This window comes from Colletes latitarsis, chromosome 2 (assembly GCF_051014445.1).
Source record: "Colletes latitarsis isolate SP2378_abdomen chromosome 2, iyColLati1, whole genome shotgun sequence".
NCBI classification, from domain to species: domain Eukaryota; kingdom Metazoa; phylum Arthropoda; class Insecta; order Hymenoptera; family Colletidae; genus Colletes; species Colletes latitarsis.
In genome coordinates this window covers 27,555,227-27,580,219 of record NC_135135.1, presented here as the reverse complement: position 1 = coordinate 27,580,219, position 24,993 = coordinate 27,555,227, and the positions used below count along the sequence as shown (strand labels likewise).

The 24,993-nt window shown below is 42.3% G+C and overlaps 2 protein-coding genes across 3 annotated transcripts; one reads left to right on the top strand and one right to left on the bottom strand.

Annotated features, from left to right (window-relative positions):
• Positions 1–129: 129 nt before the first annotated feature.
• Positions 130–21,475, top strand: LOC143346264 (retinal guanylyl cyclase 2). Of its 2 annotated transcripts, XM_076774210.1 has the most exons (25): positions 133–470; positions 8,268–8,654; positions 9,396–9,559; positions 10,147–10,273; positions 10,344–10,496; positions 11,539–11,938; positions 12,900–13,216; positions 13,362–13,467; positions 13,588–13,690; positions 13,790–13,978; positions 14,102–14,182; positions 14,326–14,502; positions 14,742–14,901; positions 14,985–15,134; positions 15,361–15,532; positions 15,609–15,749; positions 15,842–16,034; positions 16,367–16,538; positions 16,623–16,893; positions 17,141–17,152; positions 17,333–17,886; positions 18,129–20,843; positions 20,949–21,009; positions 21,077–21,263; positions 21,376–21,475. In XM_076774210.1, the coding sequence occupies exons 2-22, from the start codon at positions 8,390–8,392 to the stop codon at positions 18,401–18,403; spliced, it is 4,182 nt and encodes a 1,393-aa protein (XP_076630325.1). In that variant the 5' UTR covers positions 133–470; positions 8,268–8,389; the 3' UTR covers positions 18,404–20,843; positions 20,949–21,009; positions 21,077–21,263; positions 21,376–21,475. The 2 variants fall into 2 exon arrangements, with proteins under 2 accessions (XP_076630333.1, XP_076630325.1); XM_076774218.1 differs by lacking the exons at positions 18,129–20,843; positions 20,949–21,009; positions 21,077–21,263; positions 21,376–21,475 and having other exon boundaries at positions 130–470; positions 12,900–13,246; positions 17,097–17,152; positions 17,333–17,470.
• Positions 20,849–24,986, bottom strand: LOC143346305 (uncharacterized). Its single transcript, XM_076774294.1, has 5 exons — positions 24,746–24,986; positions 22,330–22,694; positions 21,629–21,870; positions 21,064–21,219; positions 20,849–20,987 (listed from the first exon to the last, which is right to left on the bottom strand). The coding sequence occupies exons 3-5, from the start codon at positions 21,868–21,870 to the stop codon at positions 20,978–20,980; spliced, it is 408 nt and encodes a 135-aa protein (XP_076630409.1). The 5' UTR covers positions 22,330–22,694; positions 24,746–24,986; the 3' UTR covers positions 20,849–20,977.
• Between the last annotated feature and the right edge of the window lie 7 nt (positions 24,987–24,993).

Below are 24,993 nucleotides of genomic sequence, written 5' to 3'. Positions count from 1 at the left end.
AACGGGGACGTGGAGAAAGAGGGAACGATGGGGTTGTTCGCGAAGCGGGGATGACACTGGGAACAGCGCGGGACCGCATGCTGGCTCGTTTTGCTCCCCGGGACGAACTTTCGCTCCCTCGTGATAACGTCAGCTCTGTCGAGCATGTGTAGAAGGGAGCAGCACTCTACTTAGTTCGATACCGGACGCCGAGGCGTTCGGGCCGCCCGTAAACGGTCGTGATTTTTGGCTCGGGCTCAGTATCGTTGCTTGCGTCCACTGCACGCGGTGCTCAAGCTCGTCTCGCGTCCGGGAATCGTCGAATCTCGAGATACGCGACGACACGGAAACGAGACACGGTCCTCGGTCCTCCACGATATGCGTATTTTTAAATTATCTTCGACGTCGCGCATCCCCTTCTGGTATATACGCAAGCAAAAGAAGAGGGAACAACTCTTTCGCTGTCGTTTCTCCTCGCGAAAAGTGAAACGGTAAGACGAAACGTTTTTAACGTCGACGTGTCGATCTTTTCTCGTATGCGATTCGCCGCTCTCGCTCGCCCAAGTCTAGTAGACTAACCGTGTCCCGATGGATGAGGCTACAACCGAATACGTTTAACGAGATTCGCCCGTCCGTTGTCATCGTATCGAAGTGGCGTGACTTCGATGATCGGTTCGCGTTGAAAATCGTCGTATTTACCGTGCTCGATCGTCGGGAACTTCGCGTTGATCGATACCCGTTATGCTTTATGATTTCAATTTTCATTCCGCTCGCGGCGTCAAGCGTTGCTCTTATTTTTTCTTTTCTTTTTTAGATCGAATCTATACGATGATTAAAAGGATGCCTGTGCTAAAAGAAACCTTTCCTTGCATGGTAATTTCCATTGGAATTCGATACGAGACAGGAGTACGTGTTTATGGGCGCAGTGATTTGCGTGCCAACGTGCCGGGAACAGTTTCAGCCGTGGGACACGGAGATTTGAAATCTTTTCGGCCGCACGCTACCGATCCCCGACGATAATGAACTGCGCGAGGACGAGCGCGGGTTTTCCCGTTTTAAAATCGTTGTGAATATCGCGTCGACAATTTATTTGCATGATTACTTACGATTCGAACTAGTAATTAATCGTAAGATTCTGTTTGCGACTTACTTTTACACTGCAAATCGTAATCTTAAACAGCTTGGGATGAATTTAATTAAATTAACGTCAGCCTTTAGCAGCTATAACAGCGGCGATACGTTCACATTGTTAAACTAATTACTTAACATGAATCACGCAACAGTCTCTTTAGCATTATGCATAGATTTGTTTATAGGGTTCGTAATATATTTGAGGTCTTAAGTGAAATTTTCTGTTAAAATTTCTTTGCATATCTATTGATCTTTTATAAGATACAATGATCCTGCAGTATGTCAAATATGTTCTTCGTTCAAACAGTTAATTCCAGTCTCCGTTATGGCTCTGATTACGTAAATGAGAGTTAAATTAGCTGTTACTTTGTTTTGTCCATATAGAGGATCCAGGAATACCGTCGAAATATTTCCTTAATTAGCGTTACACAAGATTCCTGTAATTCTCGTGCCGCGTTATTCCGGGGCTCTTTGTATATAGGGTGTTCGACCACCTCTGAGAAAAATTCTAATGAGAGATTCTAGAGGCCAAAATAAGATGAAAATCAAAAATACCAATTTGTTGATGGAGGCTTTGTTAAAAAGTTATTAACGTTTAAAGTTCCGTCCGTACTGAATTTTTTTCTAGAAAGTGGGTAGGATTTCGGGGGTATGTCTAATGACCAAAAATGATTGTAATTGACCCCCGCAACCGAAAATAATTTTTCCAGTACGTTTTGAAATTTTTCAATTTCGTCGAATTTAGGCACCTAATTAGATTTTCACTAATGAATTTTTTTCTCGAAAATGCGTAGGATTTCGGTGGTATGTCTATTCACCGAAAATTATTGTAATTGACCCCCGCAACCGAGAATAATTTTTCTAGAACGATTTGGAATTTTTTTTTTTTCGTCTAAAAATATAGGCAGCTAATTAGATTTTCACTAATGAATTTTTTTCTCGAAAATGCGTAGGATTTCGGGGGTATGTCTATTCACCGAAAATTATTGTAATTGACCCCCGCAACCGAGAATAATTTTTTCAGAACGATTTGAAATTTTTTTTTTTTCGTTGAATATAGCTAATTAGATTTTCGGTAAGGAATTTTTTTCTCGAAAGTGCGTAGGATTTTGGGGGTATGTCTATTCACCGAAAATTATTGTAATTGACCCCCGCAACCGAGAATAATTTTTCTAGAACGATTTGGAATTTTTTTTTTTTCGTCTAAAAATATAGGCAGCTAATTAGATTTTCACTAATGAATTTTTTTCTCGAAAATGCGTAGGATTTTGGGGGTATGTCTATTCACCGAAAATTATTATAATTGACCCCCGCAACCGAGAATAATTTTTCTAGAACGATTTGGAATTTTTTAATTTAATTCTTAATAACTTTTTAACAAAGCCTCTGTCAAGAAATTGATATTCTTGATTGTCGTTTTATTTTGGCCTTCAGAATCTCCCATTAAAATTTTTCCCGGAGTTGGCCGAGCACCCTGTATAACCGACGCTCGCGGAAGGGTTAAGGATAGTTAACACGTTGGTCGGTAAATGTCGTAGTAAAAGACTCGAACGTGACTCATGTTCTTCAGCCGGTGTATAATAATAAATTGACGATCGTGGGGTACGCCTAAGATCAATTGAGGAAGATTGCTCGTAAATATTTTTAGCATCGGTAAATACTAAATGCGGTGGAAAATGTTTACAGCGCTTTAGTCTACCGTGATTAAGTTGTACACCTTTTTTGCACGAAAACATCGTGCACGCTCTGATTACTCCCGCTCGCCGCCTCGTCCTGCAACGTCCCATACTTCCGCGCGTGTCGGGATAATTTGCCATAAATAAAATCTAACCCCCGTCCGCGCGGGAAATAGAACGTTCCTGTCAAAATTTATTCGACCAAATTGATGTACACTTACCCGAACCGCGATCCAACGGAACTCGGGTCCGTCGCCGATGGACGCGTTTCCCGCTTTTTCGCGACGCGTCTCGAACGATTGTCTCGTTTCGTTTGTAGAAATAAATTGCACCGACGCTCCCTGAAAACGCGAGCGTCCCGCTGAAACGTTTCGACGGTTAAATTCGATTCCGTACGTGCGCGCGCGACGTACGTCGTCCACCGAATATGTGAAACAGTTTCCATTCAGATACGCGAACCGAAGCCACCGTCGTCGACTCTCGTGCAAATTAAAACTTTCCACGTTTCCCATTATATTTTATGCGAAAACGTTAACGACTCTAAACGCGACCTCTATCGGACGACTTTTAATTATACGTAATTGGAATTTTTTTCTACTGGTCCGATCGACGTATAATTAAAAACAGTCCGAACGGGGTCGTGTTTGGACTCATTTACATCGGGAGAGCATCGCCAATACGTTAAATATTCTATTGTACGATTATGAAATAATTTTAAAATTGTTTCGTGGTCTCTGTGTGTTTTTGAGATGTTGGCAGTGACCCCAGATACGTAGATAACGCAAGTTCGTAAATATAATAATGAGGATCCCGAGAAAAGAAACGAAAGATCGTAAAAGGGAAAAGGACAGAGACCACGAAAAGAGGGCAATCCTTTCCAAAAGAAGGCGAGTTGGCAAGCTTAGTTACAGCCGTAATTTTTAAAATCTTTTTATACAGGGTGTTCGGCCACCCCTGGGAAATATTTTAATGGGAGATTCTAGAGGCCAAAATAAGACGAAAATCAAGAATACCAATTTGTTGATGGAGGCTTCGTTAAAAAGTTAACAATCAAATTCAAAAATTTCAAATCATTTTGGAAAAATTATATTTGGATGCGGGGGTCGATTACAATCATTTTTGGTGAATAGACATACCCCCGAAATCCTACCCACTTTCGAGAAAAAAATTCAGTACTGGCGGAACTTTAAACGTTAATAACTTCTTAACGAAGCCACCATCAACAAATTGGTATTCTTGATTTTCGTCTTATTTTGACCTCTAGTATCCCCCATTAAAATATTTCCCAGGGGAGGCCGAACACCCTGTATATTCCTCGACATTTGCTAAGTACGTTGCTCGCTCGTCTTTACTGGCAATCTTCCTCTCGCTTCTGGGTATGTACTTGAATATTTAATTAAACGTAATAATTTTCTACTTCATTTTAAATCATATATTATAATATTACTCTTATAAATTATTTATATACCGTTTAATCGTTAAAATATTTGACGATCCGGTCCCGTTTAACAATTTATTTGAAACTGGTTGTAATTCGGAGAAGTAGAAACAGCGCTGGAAGGTGTGCGTTTGTAAATGATGCATTCTTGTATATGTATACGTGGAAGGTATTTTGGGAGATATAATGATTTCTTCTGAACTTGACAGCCCTAGTAACGTTATATTTCCTCCAAGTAGCAGGGGATGTCGATAAAGCGTAGCTATACAATGCTGAAGTACCGCAATGGGGTCCAACGAATCCCAGTTTGTTTTCTCGTGTTTATGTTTTTGGTAAACAGTGATGTCTGGGTTTCCAGTTTCACCGCAAAAAACGTTTATGGCTTTGACCATCGAATGGGAAACATTTCAGACTCGGTACGCGTCAGGAATTGGAATAGAATATGTTTCTATATATTGGACTTTTGTGTTCCCCTCGTTGAGACGTACAATTTAAAAAAAAAAAGAAACGTCGATCCGACAACTTCGAAATTGTAAACTTTAAAGCCATTTTTTGAAAAATGGCTGGCCATAAACGTCTAGTATTTTACAAATTGCGTTTGGACATCAGCTCCTACAACTCTGCCAAGTTTCGTTCAAATCCTAGGTTGACAGGTCATGTCCTCCCCTTGTAAGATCTATTTCATCAAGTCAGTTCATGTTACTTTGCTTTATTATAATCGATTATGAAATCAGCGGCACGCAAACGATTTTTTTTCTCTTTATATGGCTCGACTACCATAGAATGGTAAATTCAAAAGAATAAAACGAGAATTCCTGTACTTTCTAGACCACCTATGCCAAATAGTGTCCAACGAATGATCTCATCTGCTGAGTTCGCATGTTCGTGCTCTTTCGATGGCGTTTTGCATAAATTCGGGAAGCATTTCAGCAGGAATTTCCCTAACTGAGTTATATTGACTTTCAATGTATGCAAAGAATCAGGCTTGTTTGCATAAACCGAACCCTTAAGACACCTCTCATAGAAAACACGCGACAGCCATTTTGTACTATAATTATTTTCCCTGGTTCGTTCTACTTCCGGTTTAATTTGTTCTCGTTTTAACACCTCGACGATAATGCGTTCGTATGCTTTTACTGTTATTTGTACTTTGTTTAATCCAACTTTCGAAACAGTTTACGACAAACCGTCGGGACTAGTCCTGGAAACTTTCCAAGATTAAACTCTCGTAAGTAAACGCTCTCGTCGATCCGTTTAAAGCAATTCCCGTGCATTCTATAAAGTAACATGTGTAAATCCCACGATGGGAATCTTCGAAGAGCGATTCCCAATTCAAGAGATTTTCTTCCAGTCGATGTTTCAGAACTCTTTTCCTCCCCGCAATGCTCACGTTTTCGTCGGTCGACGTCGCCGGAACCCTTCCAACGCGACTCAGATAGGTCGTCCCTGTCTCTTCGAAACTTTTAACAAGTCTTGGAATAGTTTGATGAGTTCGAGTTTCTCATGTTGAATTCGTTTGGAGGAATTATCCGCCACGAATCTCCGAATGATTATTTTTGTGACATCCAGAGATCATTTTTCTGAGATTCTTCCGCCATTGTAAATCTCTTTCGGTCGATATTTCTTCTATAAATACTCCTTTTAAATCTTAAGTTCCTTGATTTACATTTCGTTCTTTCGTTCCCATTATCCTCGATACTGAATTTTCGTTTTCTCACACATGATTATGCGCGAGTTATGGAGCTATGTTATGTTAGCCACGCCCCTACAATTTCACATAATTGTATATAATGTTTTAAAGTATTGATTTCTTTTATTTCAACAGACGCGTAACAAAGAATTACCCAAACGACCGGAGTTTATCTATTAAAAACGAAAGATGAGGAGATAGAATTTTGATGTTCGACCTAATGGCTTTTGAAGTCGCCTAATTGCAATAGGGAAGGCATCCAGACTTGATCGACGTGCCTCGCGAATTCACGGGAGGGTTCGAATGCAGATAAACCACCGCGGCTACGCGTCGCAAGAATTACTCCCGACCAGATATCCAAGTTTTTCCCCAATCTATTCACCCTCCCCCACGTGTTTTTGTGCTTCTTTCGCTCTCCGGGACAACTTTTCGCTTTCGACAGCAGGACGCGGAGAACGCCTTACCAGGAGTTTATTGATTCTCGAGATCAGAAGTTTTCCTGCACGCGGAACAAATGCTCCTCCGTGTTACATCGACGAACACGAACGAGCACGGTGGTTATTTCGAATAAAAACATTCAATTCCAACGGAATTACGGAGTTACGGGGCACTCGAAACCGCGGAAACTTTTCAGGGCGAACCGATACGATTGATTACGCGTTGCCCCCGCCACGTTTCTTATTCACGGGAAATATTGGATCGATCAAAGTGCAAATTATCTTTGTTTCGCTCTATAAACGTATCGTCCATTTTGTTCGGTTACGTTTTATTGGCGCGTGCGCGACCAACCGTAGGGAAATGAAGGCAATTACCTTTTTAACGCTAGAACCATCGAAAGTGATCGAAATGATTTGTTATTTCTAATTGAAATTGTAAAAAATTTACTGGATCTTCGAAAATTTAACGTAGTTTTCTATGAGAAAACGAATAGACGTTTATTTCTACAAATATCTATGGTTTTAATAAATACACTATTGTGGCGACGTCTCTCGTACACGCCGCCAGATGGCTACGCTCTCGTCACTCTCGCAAGCGCTCGATCGACATGCCATTTTTATACAGGGTGTTCGACCACCCCTGGGAAAAATTTTACTGGGAGATTCTAGAAGCCAAAATAAGACGAAAATCATGAATACCAATTTGTCGATGAAGGCTTCGTTAAAAAGTTATTAACAATTAAATTCAAAAATTTCAAATCGTTCTGAAAAAATTATTTTCGGTTGCGTGGGTCAATTACAATCACTTATGGTCATTACACATACCCCAAAAATCCTGCGCATTTCCGAGAAAAAAATTCAACACTGTCGGAACTGTAAGCGTTAATAACTTTTTAACGAAGGCTCCATCAACAAACTAGTATTCTTAATTTTCGTCTTATTTTGGCCTCTAGAATCCCCCATTAAAATTTTTCCCAGGCTGTTCTGTCACCCGTGGGAAAAATTTTAACGGGGGATTCTAGAGGACAAAATAAGACGAAAATCAAGAATACCAATTTGTTGATCGAGGCTTCGTTAAAAAGTTATTAACGTCTAAAGTTCCGCCCGTTCTGAATTTTTTTCTAGAAAGTGGGTAGGATTTTGGGGGTATGTCTATTCACCAAAAATTATTGTAATTGACCCCCACAGCTAACAATATTTTTTTCAGAACGATTTGAAGTATTTTAATTTCGTCGAAAAATTTCACACCTTCTCGAATTTTTTTCTAGAAAGTGGGTAGGATTTCGGGGATATGTCTATTCACCAAAAATGATTGTAATTGACCCCCGCAACCGAAGATAATTTTTTCAGAACGATTTAAAATTTTTTTTTTTTTCGTCGAAAAAAATTAGATTTTCGGTAAGGAATTTTTTTCTCGAAAGTGCGTAGGATTTCGGGGGTATGTCTGCCCACAAAAAATGATTGTAATTGACCCCTGCAAACGAAAATAATTTTTCCAGAACGATTTGAAATTTTTTAATTTTGTCGAAAAATTTGTCCACCTACTCGAATTTTTTTCTCAGAAATGCGTAGGAATTCGAGGGTGTGTCTACTGACCAAAAATGATTGTAATTGACCCTCGCAACCGAAAATAATTTTTTCCAGAACGATTTGAAATTTTCGAATTTAATTGTTAATAACTTTTTAACGAAGCCTCAATCAGAAAATTGATATTCTTGATTTTCGCCTTATTTTGGCCTCTAGAATCCCCCATTAAAATTTTTCCCAGGGTTAGTCTAACACCCTGTATATACACGTTTCTTTAAAAAATCGTTTTAATCTCTTTGGTACAAATAAGTACACCGTAATCGTTGATAGTTCTAGCGTTAACGAATGCTATGGGTTACTTTACGAGAGACTTGTTTTATCGTATGCAGCGAGGATACTGGGAGAAAACGAGCACAGAGACAAATAGATACGGGTCAATAGGCTAACCAAAGCTGCGGAGACGAGCGTCCGAGCGAGCTAGGGATCGAGCGGAAGATAGGGTTGGAGGCCCATGGCCGGGAACTCTTTCAGACGCCGGCTCTGGTCGTGGATCTTGATCGTGATCCTGCCTGGATCTGCACTTTTGTCCAGCACGGAGCAAACCCCGTGCGTTTCCTATTTATCGAACGTGACCGACGACGGCTACGATCAGCCAGAAACGGAAGTGACGGTCTTCCTGAGAGACCACTGCGACGGCGAAACGAGCGCCACGGACGTAGAAGATTTCCTCGATCGATCGAACTTCGACCTACAGATCGCCGTCGTACCCACCTACCGTGAGTATTTTATTACCATATTTACGCGCCACGCTCGCCATATCGTAGTCCCCCGATTAATGAAAATGGAATCGTCAAACTCAATCAACGAACTACCATTCTCGATTCTCGACTTATTTTGGCCTCCATCGCCTATTAAGTTCTTGCTGTACAGATGCAGAACACCCTGTACAATTTTTCTTGCATAAATCGATTCGTTGGTTCGTTCCACGTATGAAAAGGTTACGAGTAATACGAACGTAAATTAAACAGTTCGCTGGGTATTTTAATTTTCATAGTGGGCACGCATGCTATGATACTAAACGCGAATAAGGTCGCGGAGATAAGAAAACGCTCGAAGGTATTACTAAGAAAGTTGTAATATCTCGTGAATTATTTAGTTTACGATCATAGCGCCCGTAACTTTTATGCGCGAAACGGCGCGATAAATCGGTTCGCGTAAGAAAACTTGCATGGCTCTTGTTCGAAACAGGGGTGCAGTATACAGGTGCATTGGCGCACTAAAGTTCAAAAGAGTGGTACAGAAATATATGTACAGGTGACATTTAGTAATAACAATTTCAATTCGAGCTTGATATAATTAATTGCATGGAGATTTCGAGCTAATTAAAAATTATATTTTACGTTTAATATTATTAAATAATCTATTTGACTGGTTCGATCGTGAATAAATTAGAATTATATTCGAATTGGCGAGCGCGATGGCCGCTCGTGGACCGATACACGAACGATTTTCCTCAGTGTCGTGCGAGACAAAGACTCGGGGCCTCGATGCTTTGCTACGCGTACTTGGACAGAGAAGAACCAGAGCCCTGATAGCCGTTCTGGACTCCCCTATGTGCGAAGTTACCTCGAAACTCGCCCAACTCTGGAACGTTCCGCTATTTACGTGGACGTGCCCTTTGGTAAGCAATTTGAACCCATCTGTACAGTGGAAATACGAAAATTCTATAAGAACCCTGCTATCCGTAATAAAAATGACTAGAATTTTTATAATAAAGCAGTAAACCAATATGTGAGCCGTTTATTTTGAAAATGGCGTAAGTCCATTTATGTTCGAATCGAGATATCGAAGGGTTTTGCGTTGGATTAAATTTAAAAATATGGGTAACAGATGACATAGTAGAATAATGTTTTTGGGTTTCTAAGAGTGTCAAATTTATCATTCCAATTAGCATAATTAACATCATTTGAGAAATATGTTTTTCGATGGCTATGATAGGACTTACGCCACTTTAAAAATCAATTAAACGACGTTTTAACGATCTAGCAATCTTCCTTGCTATTATTTGCAGTATCATAAACTTTTGTTCGTTACGAGGCAGATAGTGTCGCACGAATTTTGGTACTTCCGGTCCCGAAACGTTTCCCCGATAACGACACTGCATTATTTATAAGGTTTTCGCTCGTTGCTAACATACGTTTATGGAATGAACGATGTTCTGGCAATAAATCGAGAGTTTACAACATCCGGTGGTATTGTACGTTTCAGAAAGACACGGAGGAACGGGAAGTGTCGTCGATCGTCAGATTGTCTCCGTCGTTGCCGACGATAGCGAAAGCCCTGACAGCGATGTTGATGCGTTTACAGTGGAAGGCTGTGTCACTGATAGGAACGGGTAAAACTTATCGTCGCGTCACCGATCCACGAGATCCGTACGAGGCGTTGCAAACTTTATCGCGTTGCAGATCGCGAGCCGTGGTCGAGCCTCGAAAGAGCGTTGCTGAACGCCTTCCGGAGCGTCGGTGCCATATTACGATTCAGAGTGATATTGCCGTACCGTGCGTCCCTCGACGAGATTCGAACGATCCTTCGTCCCACGTACAATGTTTCACGCAGAGGTGAGTCGACCCGCGTACAATAATTTCTACCCTGGCTACCGCCGTGGGAATCCAAAGTCGGCCATCTTTGTTTTTCCCGCCCGAAAATTAACCGTCCGCGGGGAATTTATTTCGAGCGAACGATACGATCGACCCTCCCAAAAGGCATTTACCGTTTGCCATGCTCTCGTGATTGGGAAAATATACCATTCGCGTCGACGAAATAAATATTGTCATAGATAATGTTAAGCGACTACGCCTTTGCTCGAGCATAAAATGAAAGATAAAACCGTTATAATAAAGGTTTCCTCCAAACACGAAATCGTTCTATTAATATACGATGTAGCTCACAGAGAAACGCGTTCAAAGCTCAACTGGCATTTACTCGACCCGTATTGGTTATTGGTTATACCTACTCCCTTTACGCGCCGTGCTCTTCAAACTTTCAACTTTTGAGTTCGCCAAAAATCAAACTGTACCGCATATTCCACTTCGAGCCAGATTTGCCCACGGAAATCTCTACTATTTTTACCGTTTACGTTCTGTCTATGTCGTCGAAATAGTTCCTTGTCGTTAGACTACGGATCTTTGTGCAAATTTATATTTTTATTAATAGAATTAACCCCTTAACGTTCATGCCCGAGTTTAACTGCTTTTAAAAACGATATTTGATTAATCTAATGGTTTTCCTTCAAATTATACGTTAGATACAACATTGTAATTAACAAAAACCGCATTTTTAGAAACAAATCCAATAAAGAAAACTGATCATTCTGGGTTAACGAAATCAGAGCTTTGTAAAGGGTTGTATCATACTTTGCATATTGTGGCGAAACCTCCCGTGCTCGCCACCAGAGGGTTACGCTTTGCTCTCTCTCGCAAGTGCTCGAGTGACCTCCTCGATTACCCAATTTTACAAGTTCGTTCTGGAAATTAAAATTTCCCATAAATGCACAAACATCCGTAATCTACTTATAATCGATAATGTTGGATTGAAAGGACCGAGAGAGCGTTTGATACACCTGATCCAGCTTTACCATCTTTCGATTACGCTTGTCCTCAGTTACCGTGCTATGCCTGCCCACGTTCAACGACGACGAGGACGACCAGGAGGTCGTCTTAGCGTCCCGTGTCCTCGCCGAGCTGGCCAACGCGCAACAGTCCTCGAGCTCCGCGTGGAGCTCGATGGTCGTGATCGTCCACACGAAAGACGACGGCTACTTCCTGCCGCGAACAAACTCCACGATCTCCCATCTAGATTTCTCGTTCGCTAGCCTCGAGTCTTCCAATATCTCACCCGCGAACGCGTCCGACTACGAGGAAACGACAGGGGAGAAACAGGAGGAAGAAAACCCTCGACAGCAACGTGCGGAACAAGAAGAAGAGAATCGGTATTTCCCGTCGAGGAATCTGAGTTCCGAGTTCCTGGAAAAACTACTGATCGTAACGCCCCTCGACCATAGGTACGAGAAATTTATTTCTTCTCGAGCCAACGACGACGCGACAAACTCCTCGAGAAGCGAACGAGACGGGCTCTCGTTGGAACGCGTCCAAATCGATCGCTTCTCGCGTTCGAATTTTGGCGAAATTTAAACGTAACGTGGTCCATGGAAATTTAGGGGAGGGGGGGAGGGGTTAAGTCATCGTTCCGCTGGATTCGGATTTGTTTAACGGATCGTGGGAAGCGGTTTTTATCTTGGAGATTCGACCGTAGTGGATCGGTGTGTTTTTGTTTCTTTTTGTAGAGGACGATTTATTTTATGGACCAAATTATCGTCCAAACAGGATGGAAATCGATTTATGGGGAATAGTTCTTGGCTCTGCATCGTCGATTTAGAAAGGGAAAGTCGTCGAGATAAAAATAACTGTCGAACGAAATATCGTCAGAGAATTTGTCTTCTTCCGATTCGTAAATCCACGTTTCTAAATAACAATCGATTAGCAATTAAAAAAAAAATCTGTCGACGATCCATTAACCAGTCAACTGTGTTTGACGACTGTATCCGTCATGGAGAAGCAGTATTTTGTATCATGACGACTGTATTCTCCATGAATAAAATTTAGTCATCATTTGCTATTTAAATTCTAATTTTAGCGAAAACTAAAATATATTCATGTTCAATATGTTTAGAATCTTCGGAGGTCAAAACGAAATAAAACTGGCTAACACTAGGTTTACGATACGAGTCAATTTGACTCATTCAGATTCTAAACTTAACGTTATAGGACTCATAAATATTATTTGTTAGCAATTTATGTTGAATTGAATTGATGTAACGAACTGCATTTAAATGCAACTGTCAACGTAGCGAATTATAATAAAAATATGCGCAACGAGTGTCCGTAAACCTAGTGTTGAAACTGTCGTACAGAACCAGTGCGTAAATTCGATTCGAATGACCCGTTTCCGTTCTTGCTCGGCAGATACGACGCGGAGAAAATATACGAAGGCAGGGAAACGCACGCGGTGCCAACGCTGTTGGATCGCTTGAACGAAACCCTTAACGTCTTAACGTACGACAACTCCAGCGTAAACGCATTCAACAACAAGATATACACGTACGTCTTATTGGATTGGCGTATCAATGCCTGGAAGCCCATCATGATCGCCGTGGAACGACAAAGGAAATTCCTCGTGCGGAAATTATCCGCGAACGCCGTAGCGTTCCGCGACGCGAACGACACCGACGTTTCGAAATGTAACGTGGACTTAGACGCTAACGCTGACATCGAATGCACGGGTAGAGATAGGCAAAACTCGAACTTTATAGGTGTAATTTGTCTTTCGTAATTTAAAACAAAAAAATACAAAATAATTGATGCGTGAACGTAGTCACGAAAGTACGCGTGAACGGTTAGGCAATTCAGTTTATCGTGTCCTTTCAGAGAGCTCTACCAGCGATACAGCGTTCCGTATCGCGCATATCGTAACCATCGTGCTGGGGTCGCTGCTACTGACCTTGTTCGCGATATTGACCGCGATCTTGATTAGGTAAGATCGGTTTATTAGTTTTGCAAAGGTCGAGCGATTCGTCGTTCCTTCCCACGTGTTTGCTTCGAATCGATAGCAACAGCGCGAGCTTGAGATGCAGATGTAATCGTTGTGCTTTAGGAAAAAGCTGCTCAAGAAGAGAATGTCCAAAGGTCCGTACAAGATCATTTTAACCACGTCGGACTTCGTGTTTCCTCAAGTGCCTCGAGTAGATGCCAGGAGGGTAGGTTGAGAGCTTGATGGAACGTTTCACTTTTCTATTGTGCCGGAGTCACCGTTGACTCGTCGCTTTTGTAAACGCGTTAACGAACGAGTCTCGTAGGTGGACGAGGGTATCGAGACTATGCTGTGCTGTTGGTTGCAACAGTTGCAAGAATTTGGCGGGCCAGAGGTGGAGAAACCGGATCTGCTTCAATTGGGAAGCGTGTCGTCGCTGAGGCCGTATCTACGAGCGAGCACGGGCAACCTGGCGCGCCATAATTTCTTCAAAGACCCACGCGCCAGATACAATGTCAGTGCACACGAATAAACCACGCGATTCCTCATGAAAAGATGCAGAAAAAATATATGTATAGAATAACTCTTTTTAAAAGAAAACAACATGACTTGATCCTGATGCTTTGCTGTTCGTTAGGGCGACTTGGTGCAGTTGAAGGAGTTGCCGACTCAGGGCACGTTTGAGCTCAAAAACAAGGCCATGGACGTGCTGGTCACGGTAAGAACTCTGCATTATCAGACTGCGGATATTTATACATACATAAATCGTCGACCAAGTCCTTCGACACCTCTGATAGAAGTATTATAATATTAAGAACAGTGAAGAAACGCTCATTGTTTAATTTTTATATCGAACGACAGATTCATGGGCTACGTCACGAGAATCTGAATCCCCTGATCGGATGTTTGAACGAACCGACGAGGCCGTGTCTGGTCTACGAGTATTGTTCGAGAGGATCGCTGGAGGACGTACTGATGCAAGACGAGATCAAGCTCGATTGGTCCTTCAGACTATCCTTGCTCACAGATCTCGTACGGGTGAGTATGTACGAGGGTCGATCGATAACTAAGGTCTCCAATCCTGCAAGATGCATCTGAGACAAGAGGAAGTTGCTCAGAACTTGACATTGTACTATAACTTTTGTATCAAATCTCTTCTTATTATACTTGGATCTTAGTTATCGACCAATCCTCGTCTGTAAAAAGTCTGCCACTGTTACACGTTTTTTTCATTCTTTCGTGAACCGTAAGTTTCGTTTTCCTGTATTGCTGTAAAGGGTATGAGGTATCTTCACGGCACACCAGCGCGAGTGCACGGGTATCTGACCTCGCGGAACTGCGTCATCGACGCTCGTTGGGTCCTCAAAGTGACCGATTACGGGCTGCCAGCCTTCTACGAAGCTCAGAACATCGTTCCCCCGGCGAAAACTGCTCGAGGTACGTTTCTAAACAGGCTGAGAGTCTCTTACCCTGTCGATTCAGGTGTTAAAACGATCTCTATGGAACGACTTTGCCCTCAGATCTCTTGTGGACGGCACCGGAACTGCTGAGGCACCCTAATGTGCGGAAGAAGGGCACGCAAGCGGGGGACGTTTACAGTTTTGGCATCATTATGCAGGAAGTAGTTGTCCGCGGCGAGCCATTTTGCATGCTCGCCTTGTCGCCGGAAGGTAAGAGGGAATCCATTTTGTTTTTTACTTCTCAATAGTTCTTAACCCTGTTTTTTATGGACCACTCTGATGAAATTCATGGATTTCTCTTTCAAAATGACGTTTTAATTAGCCAGAAAAGAACCAAGGTGTTCTATAGTATGCTTAAATATTTGTTTTCTAAAGGAATTGATAGAGAGGCAATGTTTATAATAGCTCTACGTAACGAGCCTGAATCTTAATATAGATATAATCGAGAAAGTGATGAAGCCGCCGCCATTGATCAGACCGTCCGTAAGCAAAGGCGCCGCGCCACCGGAAGCGATAAATATAATGCGCCAATGTTGGGCGGAAGCCGCCGACATGAGGCCCGACTTCGACGACGTCCACGACCTTTTCAAGAAGCTCAATCACGGAAGGTGAATTAACGCCTGAGCGAGACAATGCGTTCCAAGAGTATTTATATCATGGTATAATATACATTCTCATGTTTAGAAAAGTAAATTTCGTGGACACGATGTTTCAAATGCTGGAAAAGTACTCGAACAACTTGGAGGAATTGATACGCGAGCGCACGGAACAGTTGGACATGGAGAAGAAGAAAACCGAGCAATTGTTGAATCGAATGTTACCGAGGTGAATAAGAATTTTTCCAGCACCGAGGTGGCTGCAGGATACAGTTTTTAAAATTTGGACATCGATGATTAATCAACCGGTGATGTTTCCAGCTCGGTCGCTGAGAAGTTGAAGCTGGGAATGCCCGTCGATCCTGAAGAATTTCGCGAAGTGACCATCTATTTTTCAGACATCGTCGGCTTCACGAGCATTTCCGCTCACTCGACGCCGTTCCAAGTGGTCGATCTTTTGAACGATCTCTACACCTGCTTCGACGCGACCATCAACGCGTACACCGTGTATAAGGTGATACAATCAACACACACTGTACATTACAAGTTTTCTGAATTTTTCGAAAGCGATAAAGCGTTCCAAAATGTGGAGTCATTACCTCCTGTGCTCTCCATCAGAGGGCTACGCTGTTGTCTCTCTTGCAAGCACTCGTGTGACCCTTCCGTTCCTATATGTATATACGCTTCTCAAGCGACTAATATCGCAACGTTTGAGACAGGGCTTGCTTACCTTTTCTATCTCTAATCAACAGAATCCCACAAAAGTTATGAATCGTCGTAACAAATGTCTACATTTAACAAACATCGCTATATAAACTATAGAGTGTAACTTTACAAATGTTGCAGGTAGAAACTATAGGAGACGCTTACATGGTCGTGGGTGGTTGTCCAGTAAGAATACCCGACCATGCCTCTCAGATAGCCACAATGGCGCTCGACTTGCTACACCAAAGTGGAAAGTTCAAGTTGAGACACTTGCCAAGAACCCAGCTGAGACTTCGTATCGGTCTCCACACCGGTTAAGTATAAAAGTTCTATTTTACCAGTTTTTATTCAATTTGGATTCGATCGGTCGTTGAACGTTTCTATTCTGCGAACGTAGGTCCATGTTGCGCTGGTGTGGTTGGTTTGACGATGCCAAGGTACTGTTTGTTTGGAGATACTGTTAACACCGCGTCGAGAATGGAGTCGACAGGTGCACCGTGGCGTATACATTTGAGCCAAGCGACGAGGGATCGATTATTGCAGGTCGGCGGGTATCGGATCGAGTATCGAGGATCGACAGATGTCAAAGGCAAAGGGAAAATGCCTACTTACTGGTTGCTGGGGAAACAAGGGTTCGACAAGGAACTGCCGAAACCGCCTCCGATCGGGTAAGTTTTTACAGTCGTTTGTTACATGTATAAAAATTGTTAAGAGATGAGATTCTTGCTTGGGAAACCCACCTTTTCTTTTTATTTCCTCCACCGTATTTCCTTTTGAATATTGAAAGAAAAGAAAGCACCGTGATAAGGTCACCGCGTCCGCGTGTATAGTTTGATTTAGTAGATCTTCATTCGGGCTGTTTGCTTTTCAGATTTTTAATGCTTTTATCTGTTGCCATACTGCCGCCATCTTCAGGGACAACAAGAGGTAGGAGATAAAGCATGAATTTTTAACATTTATTAGACATTATCGTACTCTGTTTTGAATCCACATCAGAAACTGTAACGCTATTGACTTTTATATCACAAAGTAACATTTATGAACATGGTTATCTAGTCGAACGACAAATTTAACGATTCTCGATTTTCACGCATTTCAACGATGAAGGCTGAACGAGAGTCTAATGGAGACTATAACGAGCACGGAGACCATAATATTGCCGGACGACGAGTCACCAAGCAAGGATTTACAACGGAACGACTCGAACGTGGAAAGAAGAGAAGTAGAAGAGGCTCACAAAGAATCCAACGCAAACGTCGACGTCGACGCGTCGGAGGCACGGGTCCAAGAGACCTCGGAGGAGGATAAAGTCGTAGTATCTGTACACGAGGAGAAAATCGCTGGTCCAAATAGCTCCCCAAAGACATCGACCGACATTGCGAAAACTGCACCCTCGAAGGATGCTGGAAACGGAAAAGGAAACGATTCTAAAGCTACCACCGGTGAAACTCAAGTGTCTCTCGGAGCTTCTGCCACCTATTCCACCGAAACACCCATCCTTGGGGCATCCAACACCTCCCTGGCGTCGATCTCTAGCTCAGCTACCGCCCCTTACAGACCAGGACCCACCAGACACAGGAGGATAGCTGGCTACATCGACGAAAACGACTTGAGCACACCGTACAATTATTACAGATGTCTTTCGCCAAACGAACACTATGGTAAGTCTCTCTGATTCCACGTTGCATTCTCCTCTATTCACCAGGGACTTTAAACGATTAGAACATTTTAGTTATTCATTATTTATCGCTGGGAATAGTACTGTAATAAGAAGATTAAGTTCCTCTTAAATGCCACTTTCGTTTGAAGTTATTTGAAGTCTTTTCAAAAACTAGTTATTTCGAATCGTTGGAGCTTGAGTCCCTGGATCAAGAATTTTCTACTTTGCTCGTTTCTGTTTCAGGAAGGCCACCAGGCTGCCGTTTCTTGAAGAGGCAGTTCAGCCTGGATCGTCCGGACGAAACGGTCTGCATCAACTTCGGCGACCAGAACAATCGACAGCCGCCGCAGCAACAGAATCTGAAGACGACCGCGAGGCTCTTCAAGCAGAACAGCGCTGGCGCCGCCAACGACTTGGAGCGCATCGAGGAAGTCCCGTCGACGCCCACGCCTCTTCTCCAGCATTACAGACAGGCGGCTTCCGTTTCGCTATCCGTCGAATCTCTGACGCTTCGTTGAACGCGTCCGCGGTCATTATTCCTTCGGACGGTCTCCTCTGACGAGTAACTCCTGCGTTAAAATTTCGCACGAACAATGACAATCGCCGCGCGTCAAGGAATTGTATTATAATTATCGTACAAACAGCAGCGAGCCGCGTTTCACGGAAGGCTCGTTGCGGGAGGAATGTTGTTTCGATCGACGCGAAAATAACGTTGCACTTCTATTCCCGCGATCGTTTATCGCCTGATCGCTATGCCGCTGATAATCAACAGTCAATGAACCGTGACCTGTAGTTATGGTGTATGTATGTATGTATAGTTGGACAAGTTTAATAAGGGCCCTGACAAGATCCAGGCAATGGCTTCAGCATCGATTGTGTGGTCCATCGCCTCTCGTACTCGCCGCCAGAGGGGCTGTTCCTCTCGCAAGCGCTCGATGGACCTTCCATTAGTATATGTACGTTCCTCGACCGACTGCTAATATCCCAGGTATGCCTTTGAGATCAGAGACTAGTCTATTGTTTAAGCCTATGGACCTAGGTTTAAACAATGAAAGAGTTTGGGCAACGACGTTGGACAAGAGTTTTTTGGGAATTTTAACAGATATTTTTAAATCAGTGTTTATTAACAGCTTTGATAAGACAGTGTCTTGAGAATTATTAAATAAATTGGTAAAGAGTGAGACCTTAGACGATCAGTTTTATCACAGAAGTATATGCCCTAGCCTAGCTAGGTGTCGTTTGATATACTGTTCAACATAAGTAAGACTATGGAAAGGGATGACACAGAAAATAGAGTCCAGGGTTTAACTTGATTTAACTTATTTCTCTCTGATAATTGACAATGAATCATGACTTTACAATGACTATGCTCGTTCAATGAGAGGCGAAGGCGGGAAAATGAGTCCAAGCGATTGAAACATTGCCTAGATCCGTGAACTAGCTAACCCAGGGTCGTCGTCGATGCTATTTAAAAGAGGACTATGGGAAAGGGAATCGACTGTTAATGAATGGTAACCTGTCATTACGATGCATGTATGCATAGATATGCAAGTTTAATAGGAGATAGTAAATTAAGCATGAATGAGCGAGTGGCAGGAATGAGTCCAAGATTGATATATTGCCTAGACCTATGAACCAGCCATCGTATGTCATCCGGTACTCTTTGAAACAAGTTAGACTATGGAAATGGGGATGATAAGGATCGACGTCGAACAGAGTCCAGGGATTCTTATTTAACTTGTTACGTTATACGCAGAATATGATGGAATATAGGGAAAAGAGGAATTATACGCTCCCGTTATCGCGGATGACAATCTCTATTACGTACAAACATTCATGCATATGCATTTGTTCTTGTTTCTTTTTATTATCAACTTAGAAGAAACATCACCCCGTGATCATCCTATATTTTTTTTTTTCGAAAGACAGGTGTACAGCGTTTATTGATAAATCTAAATCTTCGTCTCTCGTTAGGTGTTTCGGGTTTACTTTCTATGGAAAACAATAGACGAATCCGACGTTCGTTGAACTTGTGCTGACAGGGTAACCGTAAGAACCGTTTGATTTCTCGCCATTTTTCGACATTCGCGCATCGTAATCATCTGCGACTCTACATTATCGCTTCCAAATCGTCGACAATAATTCGAAATCTTAACGCATAGGAGTGTAGTTCGTTCCGTATATTTTTCTCGTCGGTCTCATCGCGCAATTATCGCACGATTACCCTCGAACATTATATCTCGAGACTAACGATAAGTAGATCTAGCGAGTCCAAGTGCATTTAATGCGCTGAAGAGATGATCGCGTTGTGCGCACATTTACGGTCGAAAAACAAATATGGACACCCGCGCGAGTGTCCGGTGCGGTTTACGCAATAATCTGTGTGTTTAGATGTATAAATAAGTGTACATAGGATACAAAAGAAAAATTATAGATGGACGATTTCGATGTGACGAGGATCCGTGCGCGAACACGAATCTTATCGAATAATTCACGGAACGTTTCGACGCGTTTCAGAATGTTTGCCAAAGGAGAATCTGTCGACGAAGGGGGCAATAAAACGTAACGTACAATTATTTCGTAAGATGGCGCTCTACGAATGTAATCAGAGACGAACGAACCACGCGTCCACGGTTCGCTTATCCGCGTATTACCGAATGGATGTTAAACGACGCGTTAAAATTAATATATAAGCTCTAAAATTTTATCGATTGAAAGTTGAAATGAAAAAAATTTTTATCTTCCGAGAACGACGCCCGTCGCGTTGCTGGTTTTGTTCGATGAAACTTGCAACGCGATCGCGTCGATTTGATGTATTCTACGTGGAACTTATTACGGTAGAATTATTTCGAACTGTTTCGGTTGCGTCGCGCAATTGAATCCCGAACGCTGCGCGCGCATGTGTATACAGAAGATCAAATGAAAAAAAAAAGACAAAATTTCAATAGAAACACCAGCGTACGTATATTATTTTTATACACCACATATCCGTTATGTTATTTACAGGTTCACTCGATGAGAATTTAAGTATGTAACGATTCTTGTTCCTCTGTCCAGTTTCAGGTTGTCGAGTCCGTTGAATTTTGATTGCGTTACCAGGCGCTGCGTGGAAACGTAGAGAAAGGTGAGAAGATGAAGAACACGACGTTTAATATCACCGTAGAATATTAATGTTTACCCATAAGGAGCAGACTCCCTGAAAACTGGCGCTGGCCTTTCCACTATCCTTTCGACGAAAATTGGTTTCTCGACGTATTCGACGTATTTCACGGATGGTGGCGGCGATAGATAGACGTGATGCACTTCCGGTGCGGTATAATGTCCAACTTTGTATCTGAAAATTACGAGCTTCGATTAGAAGTGGTCTCGAAGCAAATAGTAAGTTCATTTATGCAGTAAATAATAGTTTATTCAATGTTTGACTATAGAACAATGCATTGGCGTTGAAAGCATCGTTATTTAACTTAATATACATTTTTTTTTTCATCAGTACCGCATTATAATTCTTGAAACAAAGGACTTTGCACTGAGGAGCTAAAAAAATTAATTCTTATGGTCAGACGTTGACGAAAATGAATCTGAATAGGACACGAGTAAGTACTAGGACAAATTTAAAATTAAATGGTACCCAAGTTGCTTGAAAATGATATTGAATATAGTCTGGTAGTTAACGAGACTTGGTCTGACTATAGAGGTAAAGTTTAGTCAAAGGTTACAGTCTTACTGCTGTAAGAAGAGCTTACCCTTTTGCAACGCCTAAACCGAAACCAAGAAGCCCTGCACCGAGAAGCTTTTTCTTCAACAGAAGGGTCCTTTTTTGCCTGTTAAGCGTGGCTCCGCTTGCGTCGTTCTCTGTTTGAATGGCGAAGCTGCTGTCGAGGGCCGGCGCGAAATTGTTTTCCGCTGGCAAAACATCCTCGGCGGCGATGTACGAAACGAAGCAGCCACATACAATGGCGAGAAGGGCGAAGCTAGCTGGATGCATCTGCCAAAACGCATTTCAATGCACCAATCAAAAGAAAAACTTCCACGCACTGAACAAGCTTTTCTAAGATAGTGTATTGTACATTACAAGCAGTATTCTTCAAAATCCACTTTTCAAAAAAATATCTCAAAACTGCTTCCAAAGAAATCTTTCGCGAGCAAGTGATTCTCATTCTGTTCAAATGAATATTTAATTAACATATTATTTCTTTTGTATTCGAGTACTGTTATTTAAAAGCAGCGGGTATAGCTCGTCAATGGCGTAGCAATTGATAATTATAAGAAAGTACAAGATAAAACTAAAATTTCAAAATGAATTAACTTAAAAACGAAGCACCAAATTTTATTCTACGTTTTTACTTTATTTTTGGGCGTAGAATCACTTGTTCCACAATACGCCTCTATGTACCGGATCACACGAGTCGAATCACTTATCACTGCACGCGTTTCCGTTACTCACCTTGCCGTTGGTTTCGGTACCGAGTGTCTAAGGATATTCTCGAGCGTACAAAGTGTATTGGTTGGTGTGACGACTTTTCGACAGCCCCCTTTGATTTTATACGAACTCGCCCACCTTCGAAACCGGACCACAAGAACCCTCCCCCACCTGTTTTAGCAATCCTATTCGCATTCGTGTTCCTGTCCGAACGTCTTCGCCAACGAACCGCTTGGCGACGAATTCACACGATCCAGATCAACGCCGATTGCTATTCAGAGATTAGCGTTTAATTACGCAAGTCGAACATCCTTGTTTTTGAAACGCTCAGAAACATAGGCGCTTATTTCGATCACGTACGGCGTGTCACGTGCGAGCATCGACGTTTCCTAGAGAAGTCGTTCGAAATACTGAAATTAATTGGTAACATCCATGTCTTAGAGTGAATCGATTCGAATTGTTCTATATAAAAATTAGTGTACAAGGTAGCATGGATATTTCCCCAGAGAAATTATTTGAAATATAAAAATGAAAGTTAAGAAATATATATAAAACAGTATTATATATGCATCTGATCCATTCTAATACAGTTTTGCATACTCGAAATTTGTTCTGTTAATGCAGCTGTTAACACCATGACTGCCCAGTGACCTACATGAGGATCACAGATTGTAATATATATAAAACAGTACTATAAACAGTGAAATGTACATAAAACAGTATTATATGTGCATCTGATCCATTCTAATACAGTTTTGTATACTCGAAATTTGTTCTGTTAATGCAGTTGTTAACACCATGACTGTCCAGTGACCTACATGAGGATCACAAACGGGTCTCGACTCGGAAGACGCTGAATACAGAGTAAACATCGCGTGTACCCGGTAGTCCAAAAGATATTTTTAAACTAAATTATGTAGACACGAACGATACGTAGCGAGAAACGGTAGTAGAATATTCATTGCTTGTGAAAATGTCTATTTCAGAGCGTCCATAGCGCGAACTCGTGCGAATGTTCTGCAAATATTTTGCGTTACATTCATCGCGATGCTTGAACGCAGCATGCGTCATTTCTGGTAATTATGGAAAGAAGAAAACCGATTCGAATAATTCCACGTCTTTGCGGCACACATGATGAATAGACGCTGTATGACCGAGCCAATGAAGCAATAGACGATGAATCGACGCTTATGGCATTTCGTAGACATAACATGTATACTTTGTGAGTATAACAATTCCTTTCATCTCGCATGCGTTTCTTAGAAATAGTCGGCGTCTTGTGTGGCTGATTGTACAATCTACGCCCAGTATTACTCAATTTTTTTCTTTTTAGGTCGTGCCCCACCTTCAAACGCATTCATCTCCGTCGCGATTGGTCGATACAAAGTATAATATTAGTCATAGAATCTATCCAATTTGAACCCTAATTACTCTGTGCATATCTTAGATACAACGCGTAACAATGGATTCGAACGAGCCGCCATATTGGAACCACAAAACGTTTCTATTTGATATTCCCGGTAGAAATTCTCGCCCTTCGGGATATTCCGTTTCTGCAATACTTTCCTCGAAGGCCTTCTCAGAAATTTGATTAACGCCCAATTTCTACATCTCTTGCTCGTGACCCCCCCTTCGAAAATCTACGTGACGAGAGGGTCCCCCCAAAAACGTTGAGAACCACTGATCCACGCGAAGCGATGCAATTTGTCGCGCAGCGAATTGCATACCAATCGACGCCGCCTACGTCGATCGAACGACAGCTGCTTCCTATCGAGATTCAAGAAGAGACGAAAAAGAAGAAAAGATCTATGTTGTGCGTAGTCGAGTATGCAAATAGGCTGTCGATTCCGTCTGCCCCGAGGCGTTCGATGTTACGGAAGAGGACGTGGTAAAAACCTCCTCTTCTGTAAACGTCGCGCGGGTTCGATAACACGAGGATTGCGTGAATAGGAATCCGTTGGCAGAAACTTTCCAAAATCGTCGAAACGGCTCGTCTCTTCCGTCGAACGTTTCGATCGGTGACGAAACGAGTCGCATCGGTTCGTGATACGAATAATCGTGGAGTCGTCGCGATTCGACGAAAACGAGATCGACGGTACACGTAACGCTCGAACGTCGTTCGTAATGGCGCGTGTCACAGGTGCGTTGGACGAACGTCGAATCGTAATGAATCTCGTCGTTTTCGGTTCAATTACGCCCACTGGGCCGATTCCTTAACACGAATCGCGGGAAACTAGGCACGATCGTTCGTTCGTGATCGCAAAATGGCGGGAAAAGCTAAAATTGTAGGGAAAATGATAAAAAAAGAAGTATGGCGGAAATTCGTTCGTATGCTCGATACGTAGCGTGTCGCGATTTCGTTCAGTCTTGCATCGCTTCGATTCATTAAGCATTCATCGACGGAAATCCATCTCGCAACATTTTTGACTGCGTGTCTCACCTTTCAACAACCGCGTTGCCCAATCCATACTCGAGTTTTCGAGCGGAATTTTTACCGGCTCCGGGACTGATTACCGCCTTCGCGCGTCACCGGTGAAATTCACGATGTGTGTACAGAAGCTATTTAAACGGAAGCGTGACTGGTCTCTGAGCGAATAACCGGCGGCGTGGAAACCTAACGCCTGGGGATCTCGAGAATGGCGATCGAAGGACGCCATTGACCGTTTCGATTAGACGAACGTATACATA